We start from the raw sequence: 25228 nt of genomic DNA on the forward strand, positions 1-25228 counted from the left end.
GCAGTGTATGCACAGCAATTGAAGAACTCTTTGGCAGAGCAAAGATACATGAAGATTACACTGAGATCCTGCCTATAACCTACTTTAAAAAAAAAAAGGTAATGCAATCATTCTTTCCTAGAGATGCTAAAGCACCACAATGCCATAATGTGTGCAGAGTTCAGTTTGCTCTACTTTCTCCTCAAAGACCAGTAGAACCAAATATCATGCTGTTGCTTCTTTGATTAAAGTTTCCTGGAACTTGTATGCATGCTCGAATTTCCAAATGAATAAACCAAGTACTGGATGTTCCCCCATTTTTAATCAACAAACATCCTTTAGAGTGGGAGGATTATACATATCATAAAATGATGATTTTTACCTATGTCAAGTAAGCAGTCAACAGAGGAAGTATCATTTGAACATGCTACCCAATTCTGCATTGTGAAGGATGAGGTACAGCCAGTAAAGGAACCCGGTGCAGTCAAATGAAAGACTTAGCGAGGAGGAATCATGAGCAAACAATCCACCTGGACAGACACATCAAAGCAGACTGTTTCACTTAAAGTGCAGTTCTTCTAAAACAAAATAAAAAAATCTGTTTACCCAAAGGGATGACCCTCAGCAGCAGACAGATCCTGCAATTAAATTGGAAATTGCTCTTTCAAAATGGGGATGAGTGATTGTCCAAATTCCACATGCTGTTGGAAGAAGATGAACGCAGGGAGTAGCAAGGGTTTATAAAAACAATATGCTGATGGTTTGAAGAGCCTCCAACTTGTGCGCTGGACAATGGATTTCCACCTCGAAGTTAGTAGTGAAACTTTGGGACTGAGATGTAGTTACTTGTTGGAAGGAGTTGGTTTCCACAGCACAGTTCTGAATTGACTTCATAGAATGCACCACCTCAGTGCTCCTGGTCCTTGGTGGCAGGCTCATCAGAGAAGTATAACATTAAACTGGAAATGGGGACCAGACCACTCTCTCACTACTGAGAGCCGTTGGCGATACAGGGTTTGGATGCTTCCATGACCCAAGCTGTTGCTGTACGAACAACTTTTGTTGACTGCTGTCAATTGACACTTTCTATAAATAATTTTTTTTACACACAAAATACATGTCATAGCTTTCTGGGAGGAAAAGGGAAGGGTTATTAACAATACTTCAACACGTTAATTATTTCTGACTAGAAGATCTTAAGAACAGAAAAATGTATATTGTTTATCATAGCCTGAGTTGGAAGGTCCTAAGCCCAGTGCACATCCAAACTGTTCCGTGGAAATGATCTTGAACACGGGCCAAGGGTTTGTGTCAATATAAATGCCTGTAACTGGGCTGTAGCACCATGGCTCACACTGCAGCCCTCCAGCCACCGGAGTTGCGCTGTCGACCCTCAGTGATTTCATTTCAGATGGGGGCTTCGTCTCCTGGAAATTTGGCTTTGCTCCTCCTTCCAGTTTCTGATTTGCCTTTTGCCTTTCACGTTCCTTCTTTCTAGTAAGCAAAGTTCTAGCCCATGTGAATCATCAGACACATCTGCTTAGCATATTCATGTCAACATTGATCACTTTCTTTGCTGTTCCTGATCTTTAAAGTTGGGAGACAAATAGAGCTAGAGCTGTGGACTCACACTTACATGAACAGGTGATGGGTTATCCAGAATACTGCAAAAGCAAAAGCCCTCATTTAAAAATGTGTAGTTAGGGGTAGGATGTTTGACATGACGATAAAAGGGGCAGCAGCAGAAATCCAGAGTTGGTTCAAGTTCCACTGCATAGCAAGAGGTTTGTCAGTGCACTGTTTGTCCGCCTAAAACAGGAAGCGAATTTAGAGAATGTATACAAATGTTATATAGTCTTTAAGCTACCAGGGTCAGGAACTGCTATAATACAGTCGCTTCTTTCATGGCTTCAATCCACCTGCAAAAAAAGCCAGAAGGTAAAAGAAAGTATTAGCTAGATTCATAATCTCCAACAGAGAGTGGTAAAGACAACAAATAGAATAGACATTAGAAAAATAAATTAGGTTTGCAGGGATACACTGAAGGATCAGAAGGAGAAGTAGGACTGAATTTGAAATGCTGAGATCAGCGAAAAATGTAATGACCCAAATTAGGTAATTATGTTTGCTGTGCCTAGGGTGGGATGGGGCAGTTGAATCCCTGCTTTGACACTCATTTATGGACAGCACTGTTCTTAATACTAGTCACAGAGATCCCTAATCATGAATCGTACACTGGCATAGACTTTCCCTGCCTTCTTAAGGCTGCGTCCTAGACCTAAAGAAACAAGCTCTCTCCTCCCGGTCAGTTTTTCTTGCCTGAGCTGTAACTATTTTAAGGATCCTCTAATCCCTGTGTCACAGTCCATCACTTATTTTCTTATTGCAGGCGAATTGTGACACATCTAGTCACATGTAATAAATAAGTGGCATAGCCGTTCGACAATAATAAGCTTTCATAGTTGAGTTCTGACATTAAAATGTCTGCTTAAGAGCCTGCATCAATTTAAACACTGAAAACAGGAACTGCCTTTTTTCCTTCTGATGTTTGACTAAAATGAAAAACATTCAGCAGAAACTAGATATCTATCGCAACATGTTTATTTTTTTCACTGTATAGGTCATTACAGAAAAGACAGAATCTCTCCTTGTTATCATTTTGTCAAGCTGACTTGCATGAAACTGATCCCACTATCTTTTGGCAAAAAACGCAGTTTTTTGGTGTGTTAAATTTCACAGTGCAGGCTCTGTTTTTATTTTTTGTGTCTGACATAAATAGCAAATAGGAAAGAGAAAGACACCAAGGATTTAAGCAGTTTGTATGAAGGGTGATGATGTGACCATATATTATAATTAGAGTTCTGTTCCGCCTCATTCCTCTATATGGTGATGAAACTCCTAAGTGACTTGCAATATCCTTATCATGTATGACAGGGGGTACTTTATCTCATATATAAACTGTACTCTAAACACTATAGGAAAAGCTCTTTTATCTATGGAAATGCTAGCAAAATAATGTCATAAAGTTGGTTTCACAAGTTCAGCCAATCACTGAAAGAGCAAAAAAATGTCAATACATCAAGGACCCACGTTAATATCCAATGCATATTCTATGATATTTTCATATTACACATGTATGATTTAATTGCTTTTCAATCACAGTAGTGAAGCAATGGTGCAACTGGATTTAAAGGAAAAATGTGCCAATGTATATATAGTACAGGCCCCATTTGGGTGCCACCTTTGAATTACTGAAGTGTTTTACATGAGTCCTTTTACAAACAGAAACATCTTTTAATCTTAGTCTGTTTTATAAAAAAAAAATTGACACAGTAGATCCAATGTCACTGTAGAAATATGCTCTTCTTCATGAAACTGCATGAAACTGTTTACAACAGATTCTGGAGTAGTGTGGGTGTAGAGAATGACACACAGGATGGCTGCCTAGTAGTTCATGAAAGTTACCCACTTTTACAAGACCTGTGCAAATTAAGGGCTGATAGAATGCACCGCCACCATGCCACAGAGGGGAGCAGCACAACGGGCTGCCTTTCTTCTACCTACTTTGTATTTTTCATGTATACAGTGCTGCCTACTAGGAGGCTCTAGCACCATGCACAGAATGCTGTGAGGCCCATTTCAGACAATCTGGTTGGTTTGCCCACAACCAACTAATTGTTCATTGGATTCTGCCCATATGATTGGGCTTAGGGTGGTCAGAGTACCTGAAATGGCTTCCTAGATGTCAAAGCCTGTCCAGCAAGCCAATTAAATTGGCTGCAATTTTGGATAATTTAGGTGTTCCAGGAAGAGGTTTATGGTGGCATACAGATGAAATGAATCTCCGGTATTCCATTCCAGGGTGGAGGTCATGGAATACTAGCAATTTCACATTACACTAGAACGTCATGCTCACCCTAGGGCAGAGGTCTTCAAACTTTGGGGGTCTTCATTGAGCTCAGTGGGGGGGCACCAGGCTCTGGTCAAAAGAAGCTTGATGCTTACAAGAGTGCTTTGTTTTAAGCAACCACAACAAAAAAGGAGCAGCAATAAACCACTCGGTAATGGGCCATCACTAACATCTTTTGTCATTTATATCCTGGATGGGAGTATGTGTCTAAAGAGAAGGGACTTATACTCATCAAACCTCCCTTCGAGAATTTCTGATAATCACACTGTGAATACTTTTACACTTTGTTAGGCCTGGATGACTAAAATAGTATGTCTGGCAATCATGTATTCTTAAATGGGGTAACATAACTTGACTGAATTTTTTAAATACGTTTGGACATATTTAAACATTGCCAATTTAAAAGAATTTGTTAAAAAAAAAGTCTGGGTGGGGGCCGATTTTTTTTGTTTTTTTTACACCGGGTTGGGCACGGGATTAAATAGTTTGAAGACCACTGCCATACCACACCACAACACAACACAACACAACACAACACAACACAATACTTATAACAAAACACAAAATTGCAAATATTATTTATTTACTAATTATTTGTAAGCTCTTCTCAAATAAGTGTCTTTGATGATTGCTGATTACAGTGGAGAAGATGAAGACAAATTGCCAACAATTGAAAGAGTTGTGCCTTCTGGCAGTAAACCACCTCTAAACAATGGCACATGTGAAAGAGAAAGCGCTCTACTAAGAGCAGAGCCATGGACAAATAAAATACACCCCTTCTATGTACGTTAAAAAAAATTGTAACTACAGCTGTGCAGACAGCTAGCTATCAAGCAAGACCTAAAAACCAATGCTGCAGGACGCGTGGCAACCTTAATATCTGAAATATTTATAGACGGGCAGACAACATGGGAGACGTTATCTAACAAAGCAATCAAAACTGTAATCACCCTGTGATATCCGACAGCTGTGCATGCTGCAAAAGGCTATTAATATTAAATCACACTTCATCAATGCAATCATGCCACCCATTAAACATTTTTCACTGTGTGAGAGAGGTGGCCGGGCAGGGAGAGGGTAAATGTAAATGTGAATGTGGGTGTACTTGTAAAGCGCACTGCGACTCCATGGAGTATCCTGGCGCTGAAGACCGCTGGGGAACCCGTGCTGGTTTTCCCTGTAAGATGGTCCCTTTCTGGGTATCTCCAAGGTGAAACCAGGCATCCCCGGCGTCTGTGGGGGGCCGTTGTAGAGATGAGGCAAGCTTAATGCTGAGAGTTGCCGAGTGTGTTCCCTGGTTAGAGTAGGCACTGAGGCGAGAATTATCGAGTCCGTTTTGACCCTGGTCCACGACCCTGCCGCGTCGGGAATTGAACCCTGGTCCCGGGCCGTTCTCTGTTTACGGGTCTGCCGCCTCTAACCAGTGAGCCACACCACTCCACACCACCAGGGTGGTGCTTAAATCCACTAATGACAGAATACGTCATGTAGGGGGCGGGTCGTGGAGAGTGGGCGGGGCTTATATGACCATCATGAAATAAGACATCTCTCCTACCCTGCCCAAAATACACGAATAACAGGTTAAGATGCTGCCTCCCGTGTCCTGAGAAGGAGGAAACCCCGTTATGGGATTTTATAAAGATGCAGACCTGACAAAAACAAGCTGGAAACCTAGTGTTTGTATGGAATTCCATCTCACTTTCCCCCTGGTTGCACACACAGCCAATGGGGCTCAGCATATTGCGAAAATAGAACATACTTAGACCCTGGCTGGAGAAACTATGACAACTGGTGGCTTGTTTCTATGCACAGTGGAAATTACCTGATTTCCTCTAGCTACATAATGAAGGGTGCAAATGGAAGAAAAGCAAAATGAGGCAAAGAAAATAAAACAAAATACACAAAACACAAAACTGAACTTTCTTTAAGCCCCAGCAGAGGGGTCTGGTGCCTTGTTTCTCTGCTCATTGGAGAACAGCACACCTCCCCTGGTTGTACAGCCAATGGTGCAAATGAAGCTAAGCAAAATGGGGCAAAAACACTTTACAAAGTAGAACACACTCGAGCCCCCAGCAGAGGAAACTCTTTTACCTGGTACCTTGCTTCTCTGGAGTTCCCAGACTGCATAGCGTGGGCTGCTGGAAGTGAAGTGTAAAGTTACTGGTTGTCAGGGCCCTATGCCTTACAATACCTCTTATATCCATACAACTCTACCATACCAGCACCGGAGCATTGTGCTCCCAGCATCAGTTATGCTACCCCAAGACCCTGCAACCAGCCTTGAAGTAATAGGGGGAAGCTTGATTTTTCCCAGAAAAATTCCAACAGGGTTCCAAGGCCGGAGTTCTGTGACAAACCAGGTGTGCCATAGCTGCTCTCTTCCAGGGCAGATGTGAGGTCCAGCAAACTCAATCTACATACCTTCCTGGCTGGAGTCTGTGTTCCAAGAGGCCGATTCAGGCCTTGTCCGGAACAGGAAATGACACCTGTGTGGGCTGAAGTTGTCTGCATCAAAGGCTTCTTGCTAGAGGTGAGAGGATACTTTAAGGTGGTCTGTTTGGAAGGGGCCAGGCAGAGAGATCAGAATGAAATGTAACTATTGGAGACATATAAAAGCATTATGTTTCCTAGTGGAAGCCTTGGAAGCAGTGTAGGGTGGATGGGAGGGGTAGGTATTTTTGGCCATTTCATAATAAAATGTTTTTGCCAATCATTCGCATATTTCTAACATCTCTCTTACTTTTGTTTATTACTTATTTTTCTGAGGTGCTTATGGACTAAACAAGCACTGCCAACGCTACAACTTTTTCCTATTGTATAGTGAAAAGGTTTTGAAAAGGGCAGGTTGAGAGACTGGGGGGAGAGTGCAAGTCTAGCCAGTCCCGATGAAGAGACTTTCAGAGCGCAGGGAAAGAAAATCTGTTGTGTTGTCTGGATGCTTGCTTTTACATAGCAACAGGGTCTTTTTGAGGCCATTTATTGCAATCTGGTGTCCTGATTTGGCCATTTGTGGTGGCTCTGGGAGAAGGGTAACTGAAGCGGCTAAAATGTAGCACCGTCCCTGTTTCTGACAACCTGTTGCAAATGTTTGGGGCTAATACTCACTGTGTCCTAGCATTAGTTACCATGGAAACTATGTGCACAGATCACATGCTATCAGACAGAAATGTAAAAAGATTGACAAAGTCTAAGAATTGTGATACGCTTACCTATAGGTTTCTGCACACTGGTTACCGACCCATAAGTTACTGTCCATAGACTGCTTTCCTTTTATTGACTGTTTGCGGCAGTGGTACCCAAATCAGGGTAACAGAATATCTCTCAGCCATGCAGGATGTGATCTCGAATTTGCCAACACTCACGGCAGGGAAGCCCAGGTATATTAACCTAAAATTACATTATTTTACATTTCTCAGCTTATTTGGAGCAGTAGCTGAGCCAGGGGACCCTGATGCAAGCAAGGCAATTGGCTTCTTGGGCTGCTGGCTGTAGTTGGTACAGCAAAAGACAGATTTACCAGTGCTCAATGGACCCCGGTTCCACTGAACCTGCTGCACTAATGGTAGATGCGCTCCTGATTTGAAGCCTAATGGTTAATGCAATCTTTGCTAAAGATTCTATTGCTGGGTTACTTAACTCCAAGCTCATTTGAAGCACTAAATATACATCAACGCTAGTGCAAGGCTCTATTCTTCAAGGTAAATTGCTTTGATGCATAGACTTCTATTGTGCTACATTTCTCGCTTAGCTGTAAAACCAGTGCTTAGTTTGAGCCAGTGGTTTCCAGTGCTCAGCATTGACACTTAATCATCAACCTCGGCACTTTTGATGAGCACCAGTTAAGGACACATTCATTTATGGTAGGCATGGCGAGATTAAGTAATTTGCCCAGAATCACAGGATGTTGAGCTGAGGTTCGAACCTGGGTCCCCAGCTCCCTGAGCATTATGCCACATCCTCTCCCCCCTTTCATGGTTAGTAGTTGTTTGTGTTTTAGGGGCGCTAACAGGAGAAATTGGCTGGTGTAAGCTGCCTCCTGATGAGACCCGGCATTTATTTGTTTACAAATTAACCCGATCGCAATCAGGAGCATAACTCAGCATTGTGGGTGTCGTTGTGAAACCCTCAGGGCATGTGCCACTAGCCGAAGGGAGTTCAGAAGGTTCTGACAGCAGCGAAGTGCGATGAGTCGTGAAGTCAGCGGCAGAGTTCACAGTAATCATGCTTATTTGCTGTAGTTCCCATGCATTGTCATTCCCCTAATACCTCAGTTGCAAAGAGGTTGTGTTGATGGGCAACTGGTGAGGCAATGGCTCAACCTTTTAATGTAGTTGGGTACAAACGGGTGTATGATGTCACTTCTGCTACCCCTGGTATTTTGGTGAATTGAAGTTCTTCCTGCCAAAGAGGATGCAAACTTGTGGCGAAAGGAAGAGAACTCAAAGGGAAAAGACCTGGAGACTCCGGGCCCGATTCACAGAACTAACTTAAGACAAAATCCTAAACTTATTACCATTTACTAATTTTGGTATTCACAGAAGGCACTTACTCATTTTGTATTCACAGAAGGCACTTACTAATCAATGAGTAAGTGCCTTCTGTGAATACCAAAATGGTAGTAAGTTTAGGATTTTGTCTTAAGTTAGTTCTGTGATTCAGGCCCTCCGTCTTGTGGACAGATTATCCAGTGGACCTCTATAGTTATGTTTTTTGGTGTGTGCATCCGTGCTTCCGGAGTTATTATATGTGGCGACGAGAGACAGGAAATACAGGTGCTTTCACACGTGGCTTAGAGAGAACCATCTACAGCGCCCAGTAAGAGCTGTAGGAATTTAATAGACTATATAATATATGGAAGAATGCAAACTCAGTATACGTGTCTCTATTTTCTTAGTTACATTCAAATTGTGATGTTTCCAGTCATCTGTAGTAAGAAAATGATGTAGCTGCTCAAAAGTAATAAGTTATTACAGTTGCATTTTGATGCCGTATTGCCTTTTAAAAGTGGCAGCAGTCAATGTGAAAGGCAGGTCATGGAGCATCGTTGCTCTGCTGTTTGAAGAAAGAAATCAATAATTGGCTTTTCATTATTATGATCTGTTTTTTAAAAATTACTAGTGATCAGGAGAAAGGAGAGCTTTATGGCAACGTGTTTATTTTTTGCACTTAGTTTGTTACGAAAGGTAAGGATATCTTCATTCTACTACTCATTCTGAGCTAAATATCTCATTTAACATGATTAACATTAAACTGTAATATTTTACAATAACTAACGAACTGTGTTTTAGTGTGGTTAATTTTGTGCTAAGGAGTCTGCTTTTATTCTTCATGTCTACAGCCATAATGTCTGTTTCATACGAAGAAGAAAGCCCACAAGCATTTAAAAGGTTTGTGGGAAGAGTGACAATGTACCATGCGTTATAAGGAATAAAAAACTCTCTGTCATACGTTGAAAGGATATTGCAAGTCACATCAGCGTTAGAAGACTTTATAAAGGAACTCTGCCATATGACTCGCTCCTCTTCGGTGACTAGCAATATCTTTATAGTTACAGCAGGGGGTATTGCAGCATTATCCTTCTATCCGTGTTTGGTACTCTTTTGTTACATGCACATGTCACTTTTCTCTTGAAACACTCTATTTGCTACCTCTTATATTCTGTTTGCTTTAGATACTTGCTCAAGTGCCACCATTGCCTACGTAACGATTGTTCTTGTGTTTGAGTGTCTACCATATATTGCAGCGTTATAACGCTACTTGAACTTTGTATACCTTTGTAACCTGCACACATGTCACTTTTTCCTCCCATAATTGTACCGTTTGTTACCTCTTGTATTTTGTTTGCTCACATTTGTCACTTTTGCCTCATGTAACTTAATGTTTGCTATTGTAATTTGTTCACTTGTAATCTTCTCCTCATGTATCATTACTGTTCCTTTTGTGAAGCGCTCTGACACCTTCGGGTAAAGTCTGCGCTATATAAAAACGCATAAGTAAGTAAATAAATAAATAAATCCCATATACCTTTCTCTGCGCTGCAATCAGAAAGTGGCAGCACACATATTGAAGAATAGGAGGCATTCCAGGAATATAAAGGCCTCAATGAGTGCCAAGCAGAGAGAGCAGGGTTCTGTGCTGCCTATCCAGTGGGCGCAGTAACAGATAACACCAGCAAATGATGAGCCTTTGAACAATCAATCCAAGTATATAGCATTTACCACACTCACATATGGTTTTTGCGTGGGTTTTGTTTCTTGTTCAGAAAATGTACAAATAGGCTAAGCTGTAGCATTGCCACGGCAACCATTCCTCAGGGCTCGAACTCCATTCTTCTACCAAAGCTCTCCATCCTTTGTATTACCTGCAGCACATAAAACCTCTCTATTTCGCTTTCCATCCCTGGCGGCCTCAAACTCTCCTTCGCAGCACCATTCAATCCAATTATTGTCAAAGGGCGCCTTCCAGTGGTCAATATTGCGTACTGCGGTTACTGAAAATTGTTAATCATTCAGACAGAATTCGAATGTGTGACAGCAAAAATATTATTTGTATTCAGCTAAGGGCCATTTTGTTATAATCTACAGCAGTCAGTTTAAGAACATCATCACTCCTCACTTCTTACTGCTCATTATCAACTCATAGTCCTCACTAATCAACCCTCATTCCTCCCCCCTCATTCTTTATTCCTCGCCCTTCACTCTTCAATGCTCATTTCTCACTCTAGAACCTTTAATGCTCACCCCTCTCTCGCCATTCGTCACTCCTCTGCCCTGATGTTTGACTCTTCACAGATCTCCTTTTCACACTTTTTACTCCACCTTTTCATTCCTCACTCATCACTCTGATTGCCTGTCTTCTTTCCTATCACTCATTATCCTTCCCTCATCATTCTCACTCTGCATACCACGTTCCTTGCCTCTCCCTCATCCTGCATCACTTTTCACCCCTTATCATTAATACTAAACCTCAACCTTTCCCCTCATACTTTCATATCTCATTGTTCATCCATCAATCATCATTTGTTCTTAGGTCTCATCCCTCAGTACTTTTTCCTCACCCTCATCCCTCACCATTTACCTCTCAGTCCTAGTCCCACAATCCTGACCCCTCACATTTCAATTCTCGTCCTTCATTCCTCACTTTTTTTCTCACTCCCCAAACCCACTCATCATTCCAAATTCCTGGTGCCTCTCTCTTCCCTCACTCTTCACCCCTTGTTGCTCAAACCAAACCTCAGCCCTCTCTCCTCATACCTTCATATCTCATCCATCACTCCACGCTCGTTCCTAGTTGTCATACTTCATTCCTCGCCCCCATCCGTCACTACATAAACCTCACTCATTGTCCCACAATCTTGATCCCTCACATTTCACTCCTGGTCCTCATTCTTTTTTTCTCCATTCCTCACTCTTTAGCCGACGTCCTTACTCCTTATACTCACCCCTCACTCTTTAGTCATATCCCTCACTCTACAACTCTCAATCCTTCCCCCTAATCCCCCACTCATAAGTCTTCCTCCTCACTTCAAGAGTAGAACATGAAATAGAAAAATAATGTAGGGGCAGGCGATAACGCGCAGGCGATAATGCGCAGGTGTTTCTCTAAGGTGAGGGTAAGAATTTGCCCTAGTGAACCATCTAGCACTAGTGCCAAATTACTAGAGTCACGACCACCTCTGAGCAGTCCTGGACTCCACCCCCTCCCCCCCCCCCTCCCACATTCTACGTGCACATTTTGAGCATCCATGTCTTTTCCAGATTTGTTAGACATGGCTTGAAGTCCAGAAAATATAACATTTATTGACACCAATTAGGTAAAAATAATGATGATACAAGCAATGTATGTTAAATAAGTATGGGAAATAATTATTAAAAAAACAAACAAATAGTTTGTAAAAAAGGAGAAAGAAACGAATGAGTGTGACATGCAACTGGCTCTACACCTGCAACACTGAGAATGTTACCAGTCTTTCTACCATAGCACTATCTCAAATGTCAATCAATAAATCCCTCCCCTTTTGCTGCTGATAACACCTCTTAACATCCTACCCACTTTTCCCACAGTAGTCTCAGCTAATTAGGGCCACAGTAATTGTTTTATGTGTTTGTGTGGTCTACGAAACTAGGTGTGTGCAAAGTTGCAAAGATTCTAGCTTTCCACCTGCACATTTAGTTTATATAAAGAAAAAAGGGCCATTATGCGGTCTGTTGTGGCAGCACAAAACTTTCCCAAGAAAGGTCTGTGGGTTGACTAGTGGTGCTTGTCTGCCATACCCCAGTCTGCAGTCATATGTATGTATATTTAGTGTTGCATGGTGGGGGCTTGGCCAACTAATGGGGCTTGGGTGTCTGGAGGGAGTGGGTTCTCTATGAGGAGTTTTCCACAGTGAAAAGACAGTGTGCAGCAGGGGCTTGCAAACTCATGTGTGGTTGATTGACAAAGGCTGTGCGTTAAAGGGAGCTTAGTTCACCTAAGGGGGACCTGTTTGTCTGAATGGTAAATTAAGCTTGACATGATTCTGAACCATTTACTGCTTACTTTGGTATCTAAAAAGCTGTACTGGTTTATAGAGTAATTTGAACCATAGTAGATTGGATGATGTTATCAATAATGTCATTTGAGATGTCATCTATGAGGTCATTGAACATGTCATGAACAATGTAATCTGTGAGGTCATAGGAAGTGCATGGCAGGGGTGCAAGTTATAGCTAGCTTAGTAAACTATGACTAATGAAATTCAGTGTTTTTTCGGATTTAAAACGATGTTAGGACTGACATTTTCACCTTTCTATAACGTCACTTTAACTTTTGTTTTTTCAGTGAACCATGGGATTTCATGTTAAGTAAGCGCTTACTACCATACCTAGCTATAATGTCATTATAACCCTCTTTTTCTTTTTCAGTGAATTCCTTCAATTTGTTTAATAATTATTTTCCTAACCCACTTGGTTCGCCTCTTTCTTGTAGGATCGGACCTTCCAAGTTTCGGCCCGCCCTTCCACTCATTACTTTTTCAGATGTATGTTGAAGTGAGGCTGTGAATTCTTTTTTTAAAGAAATTTGGTATTTCTCATGTCTATCCCCCTTCCTGCTGTCCCCATATGCCATAACTAGTAAAATACACGTGAACTCATTGAAACTTTAATTTCAAGAAATACCAGGGTCAAAGTAACGCAGGAAAACATACTGAAATAAATGAGAACACAACCCGTCGAAGTAATTTCGCCCAATAGTTAAGCAGTTGCTTTGGGACCAAGCTTGGATTTTTTTTTTAGTTCACGCTGTGTTTTTTTTCTTGGTGCAAAATATTGTGATATTAAGCAGAAATTGAGAAGGAAATGCTTTTAATGCATTTTATTTGCTCCACTCTGCTGGAAGGTGCCAAGTGGAGCCTGAGTGAATGCGAGATGTACCTTCTGGTGTTTGGCGAAACATTTGCAATAACATGCTATGTTTAGCAGGTCAATGGTGCCAGAGAGGGCGAGTGTTCTGCTGTGTTGTGCAAGGTGGGAATGTGAATGAATGAATGAATGAATATGTTGTAGGAAAGTGGGATATGCTTTCATGGTTACCCCCACTGTTTGCCTGGTGTCAGTATGTCTGCCCTAACTAGGGTGTCCCGGTACTTGATACAATGCACAATCAAATCGTCCAAGAAAGCTAGTCCTGATTAGAAAGCCAAGTTTTCAATTTCCGAAGAAATATAAAGACAGAAGGAGCTAGACACAGACCAGTGGGGAGCATGTTCCAGTATTTGTTGGTCTACAAGGTGAAAGAACGCCCAATTCTGACATGACGAACTCTAGGAATGGGAGGCATCGTTTACCACGCATCCATTTCGACGTGGTACTATTACATCATGGTTTTCACTACGCGAGTCGTTACACCGACTTGCACTGGAGGGCGCTGTTGATTAAGGAATAGTGTAAATTACTTTTGCCAACACCTTCCCTACTGTATTTAGACTGTAGTTGGAATAGTAATTCACACTATTCCTAAATCCAGCGCCCCTCCAGCGCTAGTCGATGTAACGACTTGCATTGTGAAAACCGCGATCCAACAGACCCCCTTGAAATGGCCCTCGTTGTATCGTCATACATCCCTAGGAATGGTTTGTTAGCCTGGTCACGGTAGACCTTAAAGCTTTTCCTGAAGAATATTGGAATTTTTTGTAGATCAGTAGGGCCTTCTTTTATTAGTGATCTCTATGTTAAGATCATAGCCTTAAACAGAACCCATTTATGAATAGGAATTCAATGCAATTTCTGCAAGGAAATAGAGCAATAACTCAGTACATTCAACTTTGTATGAGGACCACATTGTAGAAAATGTGGAGCCGCTGGATGAAGTATTTGGAAAGGCCCAAGTATACTGAATTGCAACAATCAAGTCTAGAAGTAATCACAGCTTGAATATCAGTTTTCTGACAGGAAGAAAGCAGGAAGTCCAGGATCTTTCTAAGCAACAGAAAAAAAACCAGGAAGCTGAGACAACTGAGATCTCAAGTCAAGTCAAGTCAGGGACATTTGTATAGCGCACAAATCACACCTGGAGAGTCTCATGGCGCTTGATCTGTGATCTAAATAAAAGATAAATGTCTAATGGGATCCCCAGGTTTCTTGTGGACTCAACACCACACCAGAGTGACTGGTGAACTTAGTTTGAAACCATTGTGACAGATGAACTTTGGGAAGATGCCCTCTGGTCCAGGGCCCATATCCTGGGTTCTTTACCCAATTAGAAATCCCAAGTTCAGAAGCAGAAGGATCAAAAGTAACTGATGTGGTCTGTGAGAGTGGGAGGTTCTATAGCTGGTGTGAGAGGCGAGGAAGAAAGGTACATAACTGGGGGCACTGATTAGTGTAGACTTCTGCTTTGGGAGAACCCTGGCAGCCAGGCAGCTCTCAGATGTGGGGATGGTAGATAGATCTGAGACTACCCGTGTTCACTCATTGATTCTCAGGTAAGTTTTCCTGGAAGGTTCTTAATGTGGGACCACCACCATACTTGCACCAGAGAGGAACTAATCCTCACACTCTAATATACATGGAGCTATCTCAGGGTCAGTCTCTTCTCCAAAGTGTTCACTCCTTCCCCGTGGAGAGGAAATGCTAACAGGGAGCTGGTCAGAAACTTCATATTTCGAGCACTACTCTCTTGTGCTATGTTTAATAGCAAGAGCCCGGTCTAATGAGCTGCTAAGCACAGCCTGTCAAGGAACTTCAGATGTTGAATGCAGCTTTAATTCATGAAGTTTAATACATTTAGTAGCACTTCTCATGTTTCAGTGTGTGGCGCTTCCATAGTTTTGAAAGGGGATGCTTTGTTTTTCCATGATTAAATTAGCTAGGTGGACATATGTCATTACTGAAAGTAGGTCTAGTGTGTATCAACCATTCCATAGAAATTCATTTGGATAGTCTAGACCAGCAGTTCTTAACCTGTGGTCCTGGGACCCCTGTAGGTTCACGATGGCTACTCAGGTGGTCCGCGACTGCTTACAAAATTAAATAATATTAATAAAGTGTCCAATAATAAAGAAGCAGCAATTTTTGTTAAAACATTCTGTGATTGTGACGGAATTTTAAATGGGAGGCTAAAAATTCGGCTGGTATCCTCAGATTGATTTGTAGGAGCAATGCAAGTGCAGCAAAAAATATAATATGGACAATGGGTGGCCTCAGTTGAATTTAGAAAAGCAGAAAACTTCCCATTAAAATTGTGATGTTTTAATATTTGTGAATAATATAAAACATTTAATCATTTGTGTATTTGATAAATGCTTATGACTGTATTTTTGTGTATTGTTTTGCAGTTCAAATCATTGACATTTATAGATTGGGAACACCAGCTGCTAGTAATGACTTAGCAGGGGTCCCTGGATTCCAATAGTGATTCAGTGGGAGGCCATTGATTCTAGTAATAAATAAATGATGGTCCACAGAAGTCAAAAGGTTAAGAACCACTGATCTAGGTACTATTCTGGGATGGCCAGAAGCGAGCTCCTAGTCAGATGTTTCAGTCTAAGCTGATAGGTAATGCCGCAGAATCTTAGACCCCGAAAGAAGATAAATGATAGTAATATTCAGTTCTGCCAACTCACCCTGTGCCACCATGTGTGCACAATATTAGCACCCTTAACACCGTTGCCTAGGTGCATGGAAAAAGAGCCCGCCTGCCAAGGCTTTAAACAGCTGATGTCCATTAAGGGATGTGAAAACACCCCAGGACATCTCACCCCAGACACAGCAAATTTGTTTCTGTTTTTTATGGGAGGAACGATGTGGTGTGATGGAAGGGGCAAAGGTGCCTCGGGTATTTCTCAACACAAGGTCCCGCCTCCCTCTGCACATGGTGAAAGACATAAGGCGAAAGTGTGCATAGAATACTACAAACACAGCATGATGAAAGAAATGTTCAGAAATATGCCGCGATAAAGTAATAAAGTATTACAATTTTTGTAGAATATGGAGAGTGCAATTTTATCATGTCTACAAGTTCATAAAATATTTTGAAATGTGTTGCAACAACTGAGTGGTGTGGGTCATGGATACCCATCCCGCCCCTTGTAAGAGTGGTAGGAACATCCTAACTGAACACATTTAGTTTTTTACACAACAGAGTTCACAAATTAAGAGACCTGGTTTGGAAATGCAAGATGGCTGCCAGAGCAACAATCCTTAGGTCCTGGCAGCTAAGCAGAATGCCAGCTCAGATTTAAATGTTGGCACATGAGCCAGTCAGCCAACCCAATAGCTATATATGCGTGATTGCTTTACCCACCGCTTCCATAGGAGATTTAGAATGACAAAAGTAACTTTTTGCAATTCTATATAACTTCTCCTTTTAAGAATTCTGCATACAACTTTACAAGGTTCAACTAAGTTAGACAAATCATGTTTTGGAAAGTTTTGTGTAGATTCCTCAAGTGAGGCATATTTATGGGCAATTCACAAACATTGCTCTTAAGGGATTATGGACTGAAACACAGTTACTAAGTCTGAAAAGTATCTCTGTAATCCATATCTGTATCTCTAGCTTGATCTATTTCAAATAGTTAGATGTTTTCCCATCAAACATGAGTGGGTAATTATCCTGTACAACAATTCACACAATTTTTCTAAATGATGCCCTGTGGGTAATATGCTGCCCTCCCCGGCACAATCAGGAATCGACAGGACCATGTGGTATTCAGGACCATGTGGTATACAGGAGGGCAATTAAGACCTGTCACTCCCTGCTCCTTTGTCAGTACCTGCGGATCTAGCGCCAGGACGCCCCGTCGCTGGGGCAGCCATGTGCTCTACAAATAACATAACATAACATAACATTTACCTCTGGTTTGCCTTTTTAATAGTAAGGTATTTTCTTTAGTCTGACTTCCCTATTACCATTCAGTTTGGCCATTTAGCTCCATCAGCATTCAGTCTCCAGAAGAAATAAAGCAAAGCAAAGTTCTAGTATATTAGCACAGTTTCTTAGTCTAGAACTCCAATCACAATAGCTGTCAAAAAGTCTCATTGCTGTACACACCATTTACTGTGTAGGTTTAACATACAAAAAACTAAGTTATTTCTATTTTATTTGACTGTCAAACAACTAATCTACTTTTCTACACATTTCTGTCTAATGAACAATAATTTAACGTGCCATATTAAACCATTTAATATTAAATACAAATGACACAAATTGCATAAAGTACAACTTATAATGCATATAAATTATTGCAACCAATCATTTATGGTCTGTGTATACACATATGAATATATTTGTATTTATGTAGATGCATGTGTAGATGTAGATATATATAGTTTGAAAAGATGAAAATAAAATAGTGAACTATAATAAAATGTATTTCCTTTCCAAAGTATGGGGATGCACTTAATCACTGCATGATTGCTTTCTTTCATTTGAATATTCCTTCACTGAACACAGATAGATTTCCTCAGATGGAGAATTCCCACAGACGATTATACTGTTCATAGCTACCTCTTTCCCTGTCGACTCGGCATCGCCCTCCCCTCTGGTAAGCGCATCAGTGCTTCACGAGATCTGGGCGGGAGCATGTTGGATGTGGTCAAGAAAAGTGGAAGAAAGGAAGATGAAAACAAGGAAAGTTGACAGAACGTGTGTCTACACAGTATCACATCAGGTTTTCAATACCTCTCTTTGAAGAAAAATCATATTTAATATCTTTTCAATTCAGAAGATAATGAAATATGTTTTTTCCTGCATTAGATAATTGAGGTCACAAAGGCAGTTCTTTCTACTTGTGCTTCAAAATTCGGATAAACAACTTCAAAATGTTGTTTCTCGTCACTTTGCTAGTACAGGTTGAATGAGAAATATCTTTTTTTTGTGTAGAGCAGTTCCTCAACACATTCTTTCTTACACTCTCTTCAAATTGCACACTATCAAGAAATTGGACTTTACCCCAACAAGACTTTCAATTTGCTTTTTGAGGTAACCTGCTCAGCTCCCTTGTATTTGCCATTCCTCCATCTCTGCTCTTTGCAATTATGGTTGGTTGCTCCACTGCACTTAGTCAAATGCCTTTTCAAGTCTTCCTTGCTGTCTCACAGTACACATTTAATTTTTCATTATTGTCTCCCTTTGCTGATTCATAGAAAGACTCAAGATGTCAAGAAAAAGACAGAAGATCAGATGAGACTGCACTGCCCTGCATCATACACAGTGCCCTTTAGAGAGGTATTGTCTTAGCATCCAAAGACACTGGAGTGTCTACCGGAATAGGTAATCTTTGATCTCAATCAAAACTATTTGGATAATTCTCAATTTTCTTCTTTCTAATCACTTAACACTGAAACCCCCATGGCAAATTAACACCTATTAGAAACCCATGACGTGTGTAGGTCTTGTGGGTTTTAGAAATGAGAGTTGAAGAAGGAAAGCAAGAAAAAGAGACCAGGGAAAATATAAACAAACGATGGGAAGCCATAAAGGATGAAGTTCAACAAATTGATATAGAACTGAATTCTCTCAATGAACAACCCCTGCTGGCATCTCATCGGCAAGTCTATATGTTGTCATAGTAGAAATAGAAACAATCACAATAACAAAAAGAGAAGTTGTTTTTTGGCTTCCATGTGTCATGGAGGTTTTGGATTATGTCACATGATGCTTTTGCAGAAAGCAATAAATCAAAGAGCATGTTTCTCTGTGTACCTCTCGGCTGAATTGTGATCCTCTGCCTTGAAGCTATAAAACAACGTCTCCTTGTGGTAGAGCTGGAAAACTGTCCCTGGGTCCATCTTTCCTTCTCCCTTCTCAGATAAAACTATGAAACCCAGCAGAGGCAAGCTCTCCAGGGCTACTTTATCCTACAAGCACAGAAAAGAAAAGGGGTTTAGATGAAAATGTTTACTTTAGATAATAAAATAAAATGACACATTCTAATGCTCACATTTCTTCGTGGGTGGGTTCATACCCTCTGATTTTAGGGTTGTTTAGTGTAGGTAATGATAGCAGTGCTCTATCAAAGCTAAAGGTCCCCTAGTTCAGAATGTAGCGTCAAGGCCTTTCTTCTTGACGTTCTATCAGTAGCTGTGCCTAACTTCCGTCATTTCCAGGAAGTGCTTGGACCTTACAATTGAAAGATACATGGAAAATATTCTACAGTTCCTCATTATTATTAATGCATAGTCATGCTTGTAGAACGTGCTATCTTACCACATGGGTGGGAAAGAAAACCCTTTTTGGCCACGCAACAGCGTCTCGGTGCGAAACTATTGTCTCATTCCAAGATAATTTGGTTGGAAATATGTACAACATAGGGTATCAGTGTTTTTTTGTACCTCTTTTGCCCATCAAAATTCAAAGTGGCTTTTGTTGGTGAATTTGTACAAAGAAAGCAGCTCAGGTGTACAGTAAATTGGCATTACTTCTAATCCTCATTTCAGCACAAAAGTCTCTTTGTACTCAAATTATTATTACCGGAGCACCTGTAACAAGGCCCTTTGAGATGTTTTTATCATATATTCTGATTCTACAAAATAGTAACTCATAATGCATGTGACAAGTCCAGAGTATGTATGTTAGATATATATGCTCATTGTTATGGACTCATTATTGGTACAGCGTCTCTGAGCAGGGTTTTCATTTGACAATTGACGCCAGTGGTGGGCAGCAGAAGTGAGTGAATCTACAACAACCCCTACGCCGAGTTGGAAACCACGCCTATTGTACTGGGAACCCCACTGTAGGAGAGCAGCCAATTCAAATTTGCCCTCTTACCTCTTGTTGGAAATTACTATTTCTTTCCTTGTTACCTCCACTTGCAAGTATAACTAAGAGTGGCTCTCTAACCTGTCTTTAAATTCCACCAGACCATTATTATCTTTCAATTCATGCCATTTGGGTATGAACAGGTATGTAGAACTTATCTCTCTCTTCAACAGGACATTACACTTCCATTCCATATCTGCAGCTGGTGAGCAGTTGTGTACAACTAACACCATCCCCTGCCATTGGAGACCAATACTCGCCTCCCAGGTGCCACACAGCACAACTCCAGAGTGCAACATGTTGGGAACCATTATTATTATAAAAAAATCTAAAAATAAAACATATTTATGATTTGATTATCAAATATTCTAGCAACCTTTTCAGAATTTCTAAATTAATGTAACAGTATGTTTTATTACATTATAATTAACTTACTTTTTTAATACTATATATATTTTTAATAATTATTGATACATATTTGTAATTGGAATATTTGAATTGATTAAAGATGTAGTTCAGCATTGAGATAATATTGGCCTCTCGAGCCTGGAAGACCTGTGGGTGAAGGGGGATTTCAAACCATTTGCTACACTACAAAAAGAATATAAGCTAGCACAATACGAAACCTTTAGGTACCTGCAAGTTAGACATGCACTGAGGGCAGTACTGCCAAAGGGTGAGGAACTTCCATATTGCTTGCCATTGGAAGACAGATTATGGGACGACTGTCTTGAAAAGAAGGCGATTTCTTTGATTTATCGTAAGATAATGAATAACTCCCCAGATCCCTTGCTCGCCCTCCGAGCCCGCGGGGAGCAGTACCTAGGGCAGATAGAGGACAAGGACTGGATGGAGGCCCTAGCCTCACCCAAAGAGGTAGCCATCAGGACATAGTTTAGGCGTGTACAATTAAAAATACTCCACAGGTCATATATTGCCTGTACAACTTTGATTAAAAAAATGGGAGACTTGATTCCCCAAGCGGTATCAGGTGATGTGGACAGGAAAGCTGCTTCCACCACATAATATGGGGTTGTCTAGCTGTACGGACGTATTGGGAGGAGATTATTTCCTGCATGTGAGAGGTGCACTCTGTAGCGACACAGAAGTCGGCACAATGGTTCTCCTGAATATTTGGAGTGAAACTGACATCACTAGTAAAGAACGCCTCTGGATGACACTGGGGTTTATAGTGGCTAAACGTAACATCGCTGGTTGATGGTAGCAGGCGCGTGTAATTTCGTTGAATGAGAGAGTTCAGTAACAGCGCGCAGGAGAGACTGCAGTAACATTACTTACTAGTCCTCCAGGTGAACGCGTTTGTCACGCCCCCAGCACACGGCCACAGCAGACGATCTTCTGATTAATGTACGACCCACATGGCATGAAGGGCAGAACGTAGCACACGCCACCAGCGTTTCACACGCCCCCAGCGTTCACACGCCCCCAGTGTGCCCCTTGATGCTCCGCAGCAACGTAATTGGCGATTGTATGTACGACTCACATGGCATGAAGGGCGGACACACGCCCCCAGCGTTTGTCACGCCCCCAGCACACGCCCACAGCCCACGATGTGATGGCCGTACCACATGCCCCCAGCATTAGTCATGCCTCAGCCCAACCCCACAGCACAACGCAGACACGCCCACAAGGGACTACTTTGCTGGCACGGTACTTTTACCTTATAAATGTATAGAGGAGTTGGCCTAACGGCTAAGGCGCTCGACCTCGGACCTGGGGATCTGGGTTCGAGTCTTGGTAACGAAGCCAAACATCCTGTGATTCTGGGCAAATCACTTAATCTCCCCGTGCCTAACAAAAATGATTGTGTGTCCTCATGTAACGTAACTGGTGCTATGTAAAGCGCTCTGATACCTGATTCAGTTCGGGTCAAGTTCGCGCTATATATAAAACTCTGCAAAAAATAAATATATATATATGGTGGTCCTCTGCATAGCCTATGTCCTTCTGCTGCAACTGCCCTTTCCAACGCTGTATTGGGTGTTGTGATTGGTGCTATGGTTACTGAGATTACCCGCCTCAAAGGTTTGGGCTCTCTCTTCATAATATTAGTATGGATAGCAGCCCGTCCCGACGTTGTCTGGGTATGAAATAGAATGTGTTTAATGTGTGTATTTGGGAAGGGCAATTTATTTTAAAATCTCGCGGTAGACAACATTTTTTGTTTCATTAGAATAGGGATGGAGAAGGCCCAGCTGCAGCCCTGGTTGATGTTAGCAGGCGCATGTAATTGGTGTAGTGATCCGCCGCCTGAGCCCGGCTACAACCCTGGTTGATGTTAGCAGGCGCATGTAATGTCGTTGACTGAGAGAGTTATCAGCCGCGGGTAAATCCGTTTAATGAGAGAGTTGAGTGACAGCGAGTAGGAGAGGCTGCAGTAATTGGCCCCGCAGACACGCTCATTTGCGTGTTCCCCCGCTTGAGGCCCAGATGCAGGCCTGTTTGATGTTAGCAGGCGCGTGTTCCCCCGCTTGAGGCCCAGCTGCAGCCCTGGTTGATGTTATCAGGCGTGTATAATTAGTGTACTGATCCACCGCCTGAGCCCGGCTAGACCCTTGGTTGATGGTAGCAGGTGCGTGTAATTTCGTTGAATGAGAGAGTTCAGTAACAGCGCGCAGGAGAGGCTGCAGTAACGTTACTTACCAGGCCTCCAGGTGAACGCGTTTGTCATGCCCCCAGCACACGGCCACAGCAGACGATCTTCTGATTAATGTACGACCCACATGGCATGAAGGGCGGAACGTAGCACATGCACTGAGCGTTTCTCATGCCCCCAGCGTGCCCCTTGATGCGGCGCAATTGCGTTCACATGGCATGAAGGCTGGACACACGCCCCCAGCGTTTTTCACGCCCCCAGCGTACCCCTTGATGCTGCGCAGCAACGTAATTGGCGCTTGTATGTACGACTCCCATGGCATGAAGTGCGGACACACGCCCCCAGCGTTTGTCACGCCCCCAGCGTTTGTCACGCCCCAGCACACGTTCACAGCCCATGATGTGATGGTCGTACCACACGCCCCCAGCGTTAGTCACGCCCCCAGCCCATGCCCACAGCACAACGCAGACACGCCCAAAAGGGACTACTTTGCTGGCACGGTTCTTTTACCTTTTAAATGTATAGAGGAGTTGGCCTGACGGCTAAGGCGCTCGACCTCGGACCTGGGGATCTTGGTTCGAGTCTTGGTAACAACGCCAAACATCCTGTGATTCTGGGCAAATCACTTAATCTCCCCGTGCCTAACAAAAATGAATGTGTGTCCTCATGTAACGTAACTGGTGCTATGTAAAGCGCTCTGATACCTGATTCAGTTCGGGTCAAGTTTGCGCTATATAAAACTCTGAAAAAAAAAAGAATATATGGTGGCCGTCTGCATAGCCTATTTCCTTCTTTTGCAACTGCCCTTTCCAACGCTGTATTGGGTGTTGTGATTGGTGCTGTGGTTACTGAGATTACCCGCCTCAAAGGTTTGGGCTCTCTCTTTATAATATTAGTATGGATATATATATATGTAGCCATTTATGTTGGATATTAGAACTCTGTGCACTTCACCACTGCTAATCAGTGCTAAAGTGCTTGTGCTTGCACATTCAAACATGGTAAAATTGGCTTTCACCCAATTAGTCTATTTGATTCACTTGTTAGTCCCTGGTAAAATGGTGATATGGGTATCCAGGGCCTATAAATTATATGCTACTAGCGGGCCTGCAGCACTTACTGTGCCATCCACTTAAGTAGCCCTTTAAAACACGTTCCAGCCATGCCATTGCACCCTGTGTGTGCCGTTTAAACTGCCATTTCGAACTGGCAAGATAAACCTCTTTCCAGGCTCAAAACTCCTATTTTAATACACATGTCACCCCTAGGGGAGGCTCTACAGAGCCCACAGGGCAGGATGCAGTATTTAAAATGTTGGACATGTACTTCTAGTTTTACAAGTCCTGTTAGTGAAAAACTCCTAAATTAATTTTTCACTACTGTGACGCCTACCTCTTCCATAGGATAACAATGGGTTCCCTTATTACATTTACAAGTAGTAACTTTCAATTGGGAGCAGATATGAGTGTCAAGTTTCATGTCGACAGAATTGTAATCTAAAACTCTCTTTAATGGTAAAGTTGGATTTTAGGTCACAATTCTGAAAATGCCACTTTTACAAAGTTGAAAGTTAAAGCTGCCTACAATGGGTTTAAGTGAAACCAAAAAACTCTAACAATACTAAAAATGTCTTTATGCAGTGATATCTAATAGTACTCAAGAGGGCAAATCAGAATTGTATTAAATTAAACAAATTTGTAAATTAATGACAACAACCGGGTGATGGATTATAGAAAAATATATTTAAAAAAGCCAAATAATAACAAAACAATGACATTGAATCAGCAGAACAAGTATGTGGGGGCACAAAGAATACAATGACACAGACTAAAATCACATTGACAACAGAGAACATATAAATTAAATACAGAGAAGCATCTTAATTATCAATGTATATATCCATCTCCAAACAGTCAAGTTGTGAGTATGTCCTATACATAGGATCAAAATACTCAAAAATAAATACATTTTTACAATTGTTAAGGAGAATAAATTAATCGTCATTTAGAACGTTGCCATTTTCTTGTCTTACCCGTTTGATACTGGTAGTCTGTATTCTGGGTCACATGACAAGGTGTAGCTGGCAGTACGTCTTTGTGTACTGCACCCATATAGTGAGACAAAGGGGAATAGGTGTTGACTGGATGGGCCATCTCTGACTTGATGAGGGGCGGGCTGCCAACTAAACACTTGCACATCACAAAGACGTTGCATGAGCACTCGCACAAAGGGTTTGACACTAGTCTTTTATGACCCCAAACAAGCTGGAGCCAGGGCAGGGAGGCAGGAAATTCCAAGCAACTATGGGGGTTGAGGGCTCTAGAAATGTCTCCTACTTCAAAACGGCCACCAGGTATAAATATTGGACCCACAGACCCAACTTTTTAATGCACCTGTGGAAGAATAAGAAGGGCTGTTGTGCTGCTCTGCAAGAAGGTCTGCTACTCCGCTGCCCTTCTGCATGACTGCCTAAGTGA

General features: G+C 41.9%; 1 protein-coding gene across 3 annotated transcripts in view; it reads right to left on the minus strand.

Annotated features, from left to right (window-relative positions):
* Positions 1–282: 282 nt before the first annotated feature.
* Positions 283–25228, minus strand: part of FGD5 (FYVE, RhoGEF and PH domain containing 5) — a 428915-nt gene continuing 403969 nt past the window's right edge. Inside the window, exons 20-23 of one of the 3 annotated variants that reach the window (XM_078661706.1) lie at positions 19076–19230; positions 17879–17941; positions 5981–6027; positions 283–1898 (exon numbers count right to left, since the gene is read on the minus strand). In XM_078661706.1, coding sequence (XP_078517832.1) covers positions 1882–1898; positions 5981–6027; positions 17879–17941; positions 19076–19230 — 282 coding nt within the window. In that variant the 3' untranslated portion in view covers positions 283–1881. The remainder of the gene's footprint in view (positions 1899–5980; positions 6028–17878; positions 17942–19075; positions 19231–25228) is intronic. The other 2 variants (XM_078661707.1, XM_078661708.1) reach the window with 2 other exon arrangements.

This window comes from Lissotriton helveticus, chromosome 9, assembly GCF_964261635.1.
Source record: "Lissotriton helveticus chromosome 9, aLisHel1.1, whole genome shotgun sequence".
NCBI classification, from domain to species: domain Eukaryota; kingdom Metazoa; phylum Chordata; class Amphibia; order Caudata; family Salamandridae; genus Lissotriton; species Lissotriton helveticus.